At 39.9% G+C, this 13,354-nt stretch overlaps 1 protein-coding gene across 1 annotated transcript in view; it reads left to right on the top strand.

The window, feature by feature from the left end:
* Window positions 1-13,354, top strand: part of MCTP2 (multiple C2 and transmembrane domain containing 2) — a 107,471-nt gene that overhangs the window by 79,678 nt on the left and 14,439 nt on the right. Inside the window, exons 17-18 of the mRNA XM_064456166.1 lie at window positions 3,616-3,738; window positions 6,575-6,616. Of these exons, the coding sequence (XP_064312236.1) occupies window positions 3,616-3,738; window positions 6,575-6,616 (165 nt within the window). The remainder of the gene's footprint in view (window positions 1-3,615; window positions 3,739-6,574; window positions 6,617-13,354) is intronic.

Below are 13,354 nucleotides of genomic sequence, written 5' to 3'. Positions count from 1 at the left end.
GAGCAAGTGATCTGAACCTGTTAATGGCTTCCCTTACCAGTCATGTATTAGGCAAAAGGCAGACCAGGGGTTGCAAGAAATCAAGAAGATATTGTTCCTTGCAATAGCCATTATATACATCAGCGGCTGAACCATTCTGGAGTTTTGGCAAAAAGTATTGCTAAGAAAATAATTTAGGGAGGATCATGTGGGAGCTTCTCCCAGGCAAAAGGTATCACTGAGGAGAAAATAAAAACATGCGTGACTGAGAACCTTGTAATCTGGGGAGTGGGTGTCTGTATCACAGGGCTGCTGATGCTGTAGTCAGTGTCAGGGAGCTGCATGAGAGCTGCTGAAATAGGACATGGGCCTGTTTGGGAACCACTTTGACAACTGATGCTGCAGAACTACTCAAAAGGCTGTTAGAATACAGAAATATTTCTATTCGCTTTGTAAACACCCTCTGAACTCTTATTATGTACTGTACGTTCACAGCAATCACTTCCCATACCTCCAAGGCTAAACAATTTCTGAATAGCTAACTCAATTTGTCTTGTGTCTGCGTTGTGTCACAGTAATGAAAGTTCCATCTACTGCGGCAGTAGCAGTAAAGCGACTCTTCTTAAGGAGATGTGGGAGCCCATTCAAAGGACCGCTGCCTGAGTTATAACTCAGCAACTGATTAACCAGTCGGCATTGGAAAGGAAGCAGGAGTATGCCTCAGCTATCCACTGAGACTAGAGTGAGAGTTTTGTAATTTAGTTTTAAGTTTTATTTAAGGTCTCAAACTTAATAATACACAAAATGTACTGTTGGATCTAAAATCACCAAGGTCTTGGTTTTGTATCTTGCCTAAATGACCTGTGATTGCAAGGTTATATTGTACTTGCAACTGAGCAAAGTGATGTTCATCTAGGATGGTGGCAGATGCACTAAAATTGGTTCAAGTCCTGCAATTGGATGAATGAAGAGAGGTTCTTCAAGAGCTTCATTGACTCCTGTAGGACTTTGCCTAGCTGACTGGTGGTGGAGTCTTATTGCTGTGTTAAGAGAAGACTGAGTTTGCTAATACCCCGGGGAGGTGATGTAAATGCAACCTGCTTTAACGCTGGAGCAAATGTTTTGCATTAATACCTGCAATATGAATTTCCATGGAGTTTACATACAGAACAGATGTATACTTATATGTGTGTGTCTATTTTCATCTGTATATATATGTACCTGGAATAGATATCTGTATAGATATGTACAATAACAGGTCCTTGTTCTTTAGAGTAGCATTTGAGAAAGGACAGGAGCTGGTGTCACCTTTCCTTTGTCTTACAAAGCAAGTAGAGATTCATCCAAGGGAGTTGGAATAGCTTCAGAGGAACTTGTTTGGGTTAGAACTTTCCATTTATGGAAGAATTTTTAGCTTGCAATATCACAGTTTTTGAAGTCTCTATTAACTAAAGCCATGCAGGACTCCTGTAAGATGGATCAAGTACCATGCCTTCTTGGCCAGGATTCTTGTGATTCTGTTGCCTTGATTATATATGAGATGTAGCTGTTGGAATCATTATCACTTCTAGTTTTTTAGTATGTTGAAAAACAGAATCAAAAAGGGAAAAAAAAATCAAAACCAAATCCTCTTCTACGTTCCTATGCTGCAAATAAATAATATGGGGATACATTGTTTGGATGTCAGCCCATTTTATATAAGAATATATCTCAAAGACTGTTTTATGGGCCTACAAATGCCAAGAACAGGATGACAGTCTAATTCTTTGCATAGCAACAGCTAACATAAAATCAGGTTCACTCTAGGAAATGCAACTGTTGTTTGGGCGGGGTTACGAACACAGTCATTGCTTCTTGGTGTATGTTTGGCCCCTGGTAGATATAAACTGGCCATTTGTCTGATGTCAGACAAGTCTTTTTGTTTAAAAGGTACAACAGCTGCTGTTGAGGTATAAAGAGGTATAAATTCTCACCCCGCTGAATGCAGTGGAAAGTGCTTCTTTGGTACAGTGTGGTTAGATTTTCAGGTCTGTAACGCAAAATACCTTGCCGTAAGTATCCCATTCTGCAAGTGCCAGCATTGCCTTTCTGTGTAACATCTGATGGCCCAAGAATGAAGGGAGGTAGAGATTTAGCTTTCTGATCACCATAGAGTTTTCCCTTCATTGCAGTTTGAGATACGTTAACTAGATCTGACTCTTTTTCACCTACCTGTATTATTCTAAAAATGTGATTTTTGTTTCTGATCATTCCAGGTTCCTTTGGGGGAAGAAAAATCAAGATAAATGTGTTTGTGGCTTGTCTTTAAAGGAGATTGTTTAAAATAGCTTCAAGTTACTACCAGCATTAGGTGGCAGTTCTCCCAAGTAACAAGCAATAGAATGAGAGGAAACGGCCTCAAGCTGCGTCAGGGGAGGTTTAGATTGGATATTAGGAAAAATGTCTTCGCTGAAAGAGTGGTCAGGCATTGGAACAGGCTGCCCAGAGAGGTGGTGGAGTCACCGTCCCTGGAGGTGTTCAGAAAACATGTAGACGTGGCACTTTGGGGACACGGTTTAGGAGGCACGGTGGTGTAGTGTTGATGGTTGGACCTGATGATCCTAGAGGCCTTTTCCAACCTTAAGGATTCTATGATTCTATGAGTAGAAAAGGAAATGGGATCACAAAATGCATTTTATGGCAGTTCTGGATTTAGTTTATTAACTTTGCATTGCCAACCACTCCAAGTTTGGAGTCTGTTCAGGTATCATTGGTACTTGTAAGGTAGGGTTGCAGTTTGGCTTGGTATCATTTTTTTTAAGAAAATCCTAAGTGTTTTTTAAATCCTCATCATGTTAGTTACATGTTTTGCTGATCTGATCTGCAGAACAGAACTTCAAAATTTTGTTTCTGGTTTTGCTATTAGTGGATTTTGTCAGAGAAGACTCTAAACACACAAACTCATGCCATTTCTGGGCAGGGAGTCTCCATGCAACCCGTGAAATCAGAATATGCTGTGCTGAAAACTGGCAAGGGTATGGGAATGGAGGCTAGGCTTACTGGATCCCTTTCCAAAATAATGTATCACATACAACCTAAAGCCTTGCTTCCTGGAAGGCGATGGTCCTTTCCCTGTGCTGCTATGCCAAGAACATAGGTGGATTAACAATGGTGATGCATTTGCTGATCATCCCCTGTGGCATGATGAGGGAATCGGATGGCTCCTGTTTCCAAGAGGAAGAAACTCTCCTCTAGCCTGTGAAAGACCCCCTGGCAATTAGGGTTTGATGAAGGGGAGCAGGTTTACCTCTATATGTGGGGCTGTTATGCACTAGCACTAAGGACAAAGGGCTTTCAGGCTTGAGGAGGTCCCAGGAAGGAGTGAATAATGCCTTCAGACTACCCTTATGTTCATGGCCTTGTACTTCATCAGATGCAGGGGAGGAGAAGATAACAAATGGCAGCCTAATGGATTCAGACAGAAAAGAAAGAGAGCATGCTTTGCGAGCAGATTTTCTTTGCCAAAATAATAGTATGAATGAGGTTAACAGAGATTCAAGGATGAAGGTACATAGGGATAATGACTGAAAGGCTTCTTACATGTCTTTCTCTTTAAACACTTGTACGTATTCCCTTCTGCTGCTTTATTTCTCCCAGGTATTTGTGGTCACCGTATGGAGTGTGGAACTGTACATGGTGCCCCTGGCTCTGCTGGTGCTCTTTGCATACAACTTCTCCCTTGTCACGACAGGGAAGGTCAACAACACCCAAGATGCCCAGGTAAGTAAAGTGGCAGTAACATTTCTGGCAGCCCCAGCTTGAATTTGCCCTTGAGCGTAGTGTCATGCATTTTAATGGCATTAAGCTAGTTGTGTAACTAAACGACATTTTTATTTCAAAGTTACTGAAAAGAAACCTCAACCCTTTCAATTTTGATGATTCAATTCAAGCCATACAGCATTCAGAGTACTAGGAGAAGACAACGAGAGCGTGTAGGAGGGGGATTTTACTTGCTAAATAACTACAGACATTTTTAACCTAGTTGAATTAAGAAAGGCTTACAAAGCAACAAGTACCTAAAACCCATGCCCCTACTGCTCTTACACTTTGCATCACACTGATGATTCATGATTCACAGAAGACGAAAGTCAATAGAAGCTGCGAGGGAAGTTAGTTGTTTTAAAATGTTGTCCTGTGATGTGAGACTTTAAAAAGCCTTTAATCCTACCCCATAACTTTTGAATGACAAATGCTTCCACCCCGCCACACACACCCCCCCCCCCCCCCCCCGAAATTTAGCCTTCAGTTTTTTTAACTTGATCTAGGAGAAAAAAGATTTAAATTCAAAAATAATTACAACATGTGTGGCAAAGTGCTACTGTTGGGATATGAAATGCTGTTTGATGTTGGCTACTGTATTTACTTACATAACAATGGAATTACAGTTAGAAATGAAAGTAAATTCATGGATGTCCATAATCTGTTTTTAAGTGTTTAATCAGTACAGAAACAAAATACAGGCTGAATTATATCTTCCTTCTAACTTTTGATAAAAAGATGATGGACATTTGTGCCCATGAAGAATAGCTTTACCCAAATGAATCAAGTGGATTTTATACATAGAAAAAATACCCTTGAATTAAAAAGGTCAATAGTTGGTTTATTATTTTTAGCAAGAAAAGTTGCTGCTAGTTCAGTTTTCACTTCATCCTGAAGTGAAAGGATTGTTAGAAAATAGGGAAAGTCACATTATCCAGCCCAGGACAGAGACTTCATTTGAAAACGAATGGTAAAAGAAATGCTTTTCTCCAATTTTAGCCAAGTCCACAGAATAACATAGAAAGATATTGTGTGTCTTCAGTGACTACTTGATTTCATCAAGAAAATGAGAACTTCCCATGTGGGAGAATCCCAGGCAAACAGGTTTTTTATTTTTAAAACAAAAGACAATATAAAATAATAACAACTTACCCAGGAAAAAATACACAGAGAATACCTTCCAGCACCCATCACTCATCCTGTGGTGAGTCTGTTGCACGTTCAAGTGAGGAGAGTCTCACATAAGTCAGCAAAGTTGAGCAGTGCATCATTTAGGTGGCTACTACAAAAAGGCTATATCTGAAAATACAGGTTAATTTTAGTAATGCTGAAGAAAGGTTCATCAGAAGGTTGGCCTTTTCGCTGTCACACATCCTGTGAGCCATGCGATGCTGTGAAGGTCAAGGGTGCATTTTGCGTAAGCATCTACCTAAGTGCTTTGCAGGATTAGGATCATATGGAACAAGTAGTCAAAGTGCTTTTAATATTACCTGATTTCTTTTTTATGTGTGTCTGTGATTCTAACCATCTGTAGGTCAGAAATGGACAATCAGGTGCTGCCCCTAGTCACATCTGTCTTGCAGATGAGAAAAGGTTTTCTTCAAAATACCGAAGCTTTTTACTTTTTACAGTCATTTATTTATTTTTTTGCTTCTTCAGACCTTGGCTGCATGTGCGCTACCTTTGGGTTCTGTGTGCCAGCATGCACATTTCATGTATACAGAGGAATGTGAGAAATAGACGTTGCAAAAGTGGACCTCAAATGCTCTCTGATTTCTGTGCTATGAAATGGGAATAATGGTATTAACCTTGTATGCATGATCCAGTTGCCAGGAGGCTAAATTCATGCATATTGGTAAAATGGTTTATGATTTACAGATGGGGAGCTTCTTTAGAAATGTAAGCCATGATCAGTCTTAATTCAGCTGCTCCAGAGAGCCGAAGAGTAAATCTGGGTATCTGAGCTCTCAGTACCTTCTGCATACTAGATGCAACTGCTTTTCTGGGAGAAAAAACAACTCCCCAAAACTTCCAAATCTAAAACATCTTTTATTGTGATTCTTCACATTCTTTGCATGTTTGCTGTATTTAAACTTGTAGCACACCAATTCAAATGTACCTATTAAATAACCAAGGAAAACTCGGAGGACCCTGTTAAAGGCTCAGCTTATTAAATACCTCAATTGAAAGCCAAGTGCTCCTAATTTCAAGGCTTAGCCAAGTCTTCTGTTTTCTCCCCTACCTGTCAGCAGAGAAGTTAAAGGGAGGAAATAATGCTGCATAGAAACCTGGCTGTGATTCGTGAGACTGATTATGTTCATACTAATGTATTTTCTAAAGTCTAATGTTTCCGTAATGGCCCTAAAGGGAGGGAGAAGTCATTGTAGCAGTGAGGATGGAACAAGTTGAGTATAGAGTCCTCAGCCTTGACATACCGGCTGGTTCATTTGTCAAACTAAGAACAAAGCTGTTTACAGACAGTAAAAGTTGGCAATGAATTTGAAAGCCTGTTGCCTTCAAACTACTGGACACAGCCACTAATGCTTTATTTAGACTTAAAATTTGTATAGGGTATTGCCTGCTTTGTTCTGGATATCACAAACAAAAAATAAGAAGTCCTTGAATACAAAATGTTATTTCTGAAAGGTGAAAGTGGTGGGTTTTTTTGATGACTGGCGATGGAAGTGGGAGAAAACTGTGTAATGAAATGTTGTGGGAGTATCATAAGCTTTTTGAACATTGCCTGTCACTGAAAAATAAGTGTAATGTTTTGTAATATGGACATCTGCTTTTGCAGGATCTTATGAGCTTGGATGAAGATGAGGATGAAGATGATAAGGTAAAGAATCTCTCACGATTGTGTTAGCTAGAATCAGAAGGGATGTGGGAGAGCACAAATCCACCATTCTACGTCCATGAGATCTTCATGTATTACATCTGTTAACTGGGAAAACAATTGTTACCAGTCTGTTGGTTGCCAAATCTGCAAGGGTGAAAAGATGAGTTTGTATAACATTCAACAGTGGCGTTACCTACGCGAGACCTCTGAACATTAACTGAATCTGAGCAGTCCCCAGTTTGTGCTGGAAATCATAACAGGCACACGTTCCTTTATGTACACTTATAGGTATGTGTATGGGTGGACGAGGTGCAAAGATATGCACGAGTAGGCAAAAATCCCTGATCACTTCCATTTCAAGTGTTGGATGACACTCTGTGCTAATGGCTTTTCCCAAATGATTTGGCATTTCCATTTCTGTAGGCCAGAATTGGTGTGGTCTGTGGAGGACTGGTTAGAACTTTCTCAACATTTCTTTCAGAGCCTGGGAAAAAAATGGTTTTAGTTCATCGGCTGAAATGTAGAAAGAATTGGAATTAGCAAGGCCTGTTTCTTATTTTATTGGAGTGTACTTACTCATTCTTCTCACTGTGAAAAATTCATTGGATTTCTTTAAGTTTATGAAACCACAGCAACAAATGGTAAAAGGATTAGAGAGCATGACATAAGAAGAAAGATTAAGAAAATTTAGTGTATACAGCTAGAAAAAACATAAGTAAGTGAAGGAGGATCTGGTAATCTATAAATACTCTAAAGCTAAAAGGTGAATTATTTAACGAGCAACAGCATGGGAAGGAACATTAGCTGTTAGGAAGAAAATGTTCACAAAGCAATGTGAAACTTTCAAATTGCATAAGAAGTTAATAAGACTCTTCTTGGATATTCTATGTTTTAAGAGTGTTACAGTGAAATTGTTGATCATTGAGAACTAAATCCATACCGCTGTTAGCAAGTGCACCTTAACTCTTCTCCATCACAGACCCTAGAATTGAAGCTTCGCAGACTAATTGGTGGGAATAGTTATTTAAATTTAACCTGCTCTTCTGTGGCGGTTATATTTTAATGAGCAACCAGAAATTCATCGAAGTTATAAAGTGAACTTTAGACAATCTAGTTGAATTACAGGTTTCTTGCAACACACAGTGATTGTTTAAATGTTCTCATTTATAATTCACTCTTTGCATTGTAAAATTGGTCAAGGAAATGGACCGGTATCTGGAACTCATCAGAAGTTGCTAAATGAAAGTTGCATATTTTTCAAAGGAATACTGTGTATGTCTAACAGTAGATAATGCCTATTTTGTGGGTACCCAAAACTAGACACCTGTAAATGTTGACCCTACATCTTATTTGTGTGATGCCTAAAGGTGTAACTTATTTGCTGGAACCAATCCCATTTACTTTCTTCTTTTTTAATATTCCTCTTTTTCATTTGCAAGTGCTAAAGTGGAAAAAAAAAAAGTAAAAATGTATTAAATGGGTATTTAATCCTCTGTTTCCTGTGCTGTGCAACAGATTCATTGCTGCAAAGCCAAAATATTCGATATTAAATTTACCCTAGATTTAACTCCATCATTTTAGTTCTTTCCATAACCACAACCCGGGTCACTTAAATTGGATCTAATTGCTTTGCATTCCCCTCCTCCTCACTCTCCCTCCCAACCCCAACAACTTCACTGTCATTCTCTTTCCTGGTTTCTTTTAACTAGGTACGCAGATTTGGGAAAATTCCTGAGAATCGGTGTTGAGCTGGTGATGATTTGGCCCTCCTATTTTGTAATCAGCATTGCCTCTATCTCCATTTCATGCAAGCAGAGTGACTCTGAAATAGAGAGATGGTAGCACTGGCTAAAGCTGCTCACAGTAGACACATCCAGCAGGCTTCCTCATCAAGATAAGGTTTTATATCCCAACATTAGAGCAATAATAATTCAAAACTTGTATTAATTGATATACTAGTGTTATGGGTCTATGGAATTCTGACACAGAATTACCAGAAGAGAGAATTGCCAGCCACTATGTATGTCCCATGTCAAGTGCTGTGCAACATTGCCTCAGTGTCCTCGTCCTGTCCTGGGTATATGCCCTTTGCATCAGCGATGCACCATGCTTGCGCTCTGATGGCTTGCATCTTTAAGTACATTAAGTTATTCTAACTGACTTTTCCAAGTCTGAGGGTGGCCAATGCTCTCTAGGGAGTGTAAGAAAAATGTAATTTTATGACATTATCTCATGGCAATGTCAACATTTAAACAGACAACTATACTTTAAAAAGAAGTCTGTATATTTTTTTTCCTCCTGAATACAAGAGCTCCTAAAGTTGAAATCTGTTAGTTGGGTTGTGGAATAAGAGGTCACTGTTTCTGTTTCCTATCATCGTGCTGTATCAAAATACTCTCACACATAGCCTTTCTGGGTTCTGCTGCACGTTAGACATAACACGCCATGCTTCTGGGAATTGTAACACACCCTCTAAGAGACGAACTGTTTACAAATTATAAATACACAGACGCTTAGTTCAAAAACCCAAGAGCAGATTAACTCCCTCCACCTAAACTATCTGTCTGAAATGACAGGGCCTAATTGCCAACTCCCCCTTTCCTTCCCCCTCTCCCCTCCCCGTATACCAGCATGGAGGACTGTAAAAGATAACAGCACTCTGTCCCTTTGGCACAAGCTACTCGGTGGATGAATGCCTTCTCGGATTCGTGCCATCTTGGACATAGAGTTCAGGCTGAGTCTTGTCAGCTCTGGGGTCTGTCAGGCTGTCTGAATAAGGATTGTTTTAAAATTACATCACTGAAACATCCTTCTCCCACCAGTAGAAAGGTATAGACAAGTTACATGCAGCTCAGAATGTAAGTTGTCTAATTGTTGACCATTTATATTTATTTTATTTTTTCCCCCCCCCCTTTCTTTGACGACGACTGTAGAGCTTCACAAGCAGACAGTTACCTTGTTGAATGAGTGTGTCATAGCACCCGACTGGAAAGAGTCCTGGAGTCTTCTCATGATCTTAATTTGTCTGGATAAAAGTTTGTATCTCTTCCAAAACAGACAAAACTTAAATTACTACTATTTCCAGGTCTAGTAACTGAATCAAAAGAAAATCAGACACAAAACTAAATCAATAACAATTCCTGTTTGTTTTTTTTTCTTGGAGGATTTCTATCCAGCAGCGAGCCAATGTAGCCCTGCTTGGGTAGTGGGATGTCATAGGGAAGGCTCGGATGATACTGGGCCTTTAAGCCAAGTTATTTGGCAACTTCCAAAAATGTTTAGTATCTGTCTTGTGTATTGGAAAAAAGAGATTTGGGAAAAAAAATCCCCAAAGAAAATTCCAGTGTTTCTAAAGTAGGAAATTCTCTGTCAAAAATAGGTACCAAAAATATATAAAGTTTTATGAACACAGTTCAAAAAGACTCCAGCTGAACAAATTAAAGTCAAATTCATCCAGTAGCAAACAGCTGACATTTTCCATTTGAGTTAGATTCAGCATGTGGAAACCTTCTGTATGGATCTTATTTGTACGGGTGGATTACGATGAAAATTGCATTAATTTTCTCCACAGTAAAGGTCAGTAATTGAAACATGAACCAAGAGTCTATTGTGTAAGATGCTATATCCCCGTACTTAGGAAAGGTCATTCAAGACAATATCATCTCATTGTTTTCTTCCCTGAAAGTATAAATAATTTCATTAGTTTTCCTCTTTTCAATGCAACAATTGCAATATAATATTTCAACATCTCCCATTAAGATTGCTGAAGAGAAATGATGGTAAATATTTGAAAATGCCCCGTGATAGACAGGGTATGTTCTGACTAACAGGGAGCACCCACCTTCTCTGCAAGATCATGTCCTAAAATAACCCCCAAGGTGTGTTTTTGTGTAGGTGTGGACTCCTTTAAATTGCTGTTCTTTCTTCAGGTGGCTCTTTGTGGCTCCTCCCTCACTGCTTTAATGAGTCTATGCACAGGCCACGAATACGTTAGTGATTGCGAAGCCTAAGGGGCAGATTCTGCCACTTGCCCGAGATATGCTTGGTGCAAAGCTGGACGAATGGGCACTTCTAAGCACACATAATCATCTGGTCTTGCAACCGCCTTGACTAAAGTGTAGTACAAGTTTCCAGGTATCACTTAAGACACAATTATAGATTCTGTAAGTTTTCTCCAAGCTTCTTATTAACCCAATCAACTTCTAGTTAAGACAGAGTGCAGGGGTTGCTCAGTTTGTGCTTTGCTCTTTGCTCAGGAGCATCCTGTGTACAAGAAACTGGAAGATAAATGGTCTGTTGTTATTTCTTATTTAAACTGCAGCATTGTTTAGGACTGCTATTATCTGTAGGCATTCCATAAATTGGCACAATCCTTATCCCAGCATCATGACCCACCCATTCATAGGTGTAGGACTGATGGGAGAGAGGAGTTGAAAGGAGGGACCTGCAGAGGACTTGTAGGTATCCTGAGAACGGTGGTATGACTCATCTCATGCATAAACCTTAGCAGCCATACAGCAGTCTAAAATTCTCCCTCTTGCCCCAGAGGTAGGTAATCTAACCATGTAACTTCTCTAAGTCTCTGGACGAATATTAAGTAGCACTAGGCAGGCCACTGGACCAAGCACATAAACCTTAGGGGGTTCTTGTCCCTTAAAAATTCCAACAATTTAAAATGTTATTAAAATTTCTTTTGAATTCAGCAGATGTATGAATAGGTCTAACTTTCTTCTGTACCCCAAATTGCTGAAGATCATTACCTAGATTATAGAAGATGATCTAGTAGTTTAAATCTAATCACCATGTGATTGTTCTTAGGTCTCATGTACTTCCAGGAGAAAGTGCTTATTTTGGCCAGAGTTGTTTTCCTTCCACTTTTTCAAATCAAAGATGACTGATGACTTTTTATCTCCATTCAAGCTCCTTTCTTGTTGCTTCTTATGCACGTGTTCCTCACCTGAATGGCGTTAGAATTCTGTTGTGACTCCTGGTATTGCTTTAAGACTGCAATACCGCCAGACTTTGGGTTACTTTACGTCCCCATGAAAACGTGAACAAGAACAGAAAATGCCTCTTAAACCCCCTGCTTTTCGTGCCTGTGCAGGGGGAAAGCAACAGAGTTATGACGTGAGCCTCCCCATATAAGACTTTTTCTGGGTTGGGCTTAGGAGACTTTTGCTGGTCCTCTGTGCATAGGTAAAATTTGTCTAACGTAAGCAAAAAAAAGTGTAAGCATTGCTTAAGGCATGAGGTGGTCATCTTCTGCCTTTTAGCCAGTGGTCTCCCAGCCTTGGCTGTAGGATGATGTACCGGCTGTTAAACTCTGTGTCCTTTTAAGGCTGATGGTGTTCTCCTTCATATCAGTCTCAAGTAATTCTATTGGCTCTGGTGGAATTATTCCAGATTTCACGCCTTTTTAACTGAGAGCATAAATTGACCTGTATGTGTTGCATTTCCTCTACTTGGTAATTATTTCAAGTACACTCAGATTCGCTGAATTTCCACAGTCAGACAGGCACATTTGCAGCATGGTGTTAATAAACAAAAAGATCCTGTGATGCACAGTTTTGGGACTGCACGAGGCAATCGCTCAGAGTTTGGCAGCCATCCTCCCTGGGTACCCGTCCTCCTGGAAGTGCCAAGAAGCCCTCCTCGACACGCAGCAGACATTGCAGCACAGGGCAAGACAGTGACTCAGCAAGGCAGATTGCTGGGTTCGTTTCAGCCCCCTTTGGCTCCCACCGAAGGCAGGATCCAGTTCAAGGTTGCTGTGGTGACTATTTTCAAAGCTCTGCCTGGAATTCATTTTAGCTACCAAGAGACTGTCTGTCGCTCCGTGGCTGCCACCTCCCACAAGAGCTCCATTCTGCTGCTAGACTGAAGCTGCTAGTGAAGTGTTCCCTGCAGACAATAGAGGCTAGTGGTCTGCTGTTTATATCCAATATAATCTTTTTGGTTTCAGAAGTTGTTCATCTATGAGTATTTTGGCCTTAAGATGTTGCTTAGCACAGGTTTTGCTGGACGCTGCTGAGGCTGGTGTTTTGTAGTCTAGCACAGAGCAAGTTGCAAGTGAAATCCAGCTTTGGCTAAGCCTGCTTTTCTCTATGTGACTACAGCATGTTTTGTTTCAGTGGTTTTTTTTTTTAAAAAAAAAAAACCCAGAATAATGGTGTAACAAAAAGGCGTACGTACCTGAACATTTTTGCTTTCTTTCACCTTTCCATCAGTCTTGTTTGTTGCTAATACACTGGGGAAAAAATATCTGGTTATGTGGGATAAATCCAGGTAAAACATTGCCCTAATGTGCTCGTAGCAGCAGTGGTGTAATGAGATAGCTCCTGTAAAAAACCTAAACCTGAAAGTTAGGCCAGCCCAGGGCTAGGCAGACTAACTCTTCAAATTCCTGAAGATATTAAAGATTTTCATTTCTGACTGAGTCGCCTGTATCCTGTTTTCTTCCACTTTTTGCATTAATCCCTATTTATTTTTCCTCTTCCCCTTTTCCTCATCTTTGCCCCCAAGTGTTCCTCAGCTTTATATACTGAGTTTCCCTTGGCATGCAAAAAATCTGCTGATGAATACCACTTGTTTCAGAGTCTCATGCAAGATTTCATTTTGTGCAAGTGTTTTATATGAAGTCCAAGCAAGCAAATATTTAGAACTTGCTTGTGACTTCAAGCCTAAGTTTTTATTTACAGTATGCATCAGAAATACACTCAGAGAACATTAAAAATTGTC

This window comes from Phalacrocorax carbo, chromosome 7 (assembly GCF_963921805.1).
Source record: "Phalacrocorax carbo chromosome 7, bPhaCar2.1, whole genome shotgun sequence".
NCBI classification, from domain to species: Eukaryota; Metazoa; Chordata; class Aves; order Suliformes; family Phalacrocoracidae; genus Phalacrocorax; species Phalacrocorax carbo.
Note: the sequence above shows the minus strand (reverse complement) of the source record. Positions and strands in the feature narration are given on the sequence as shown.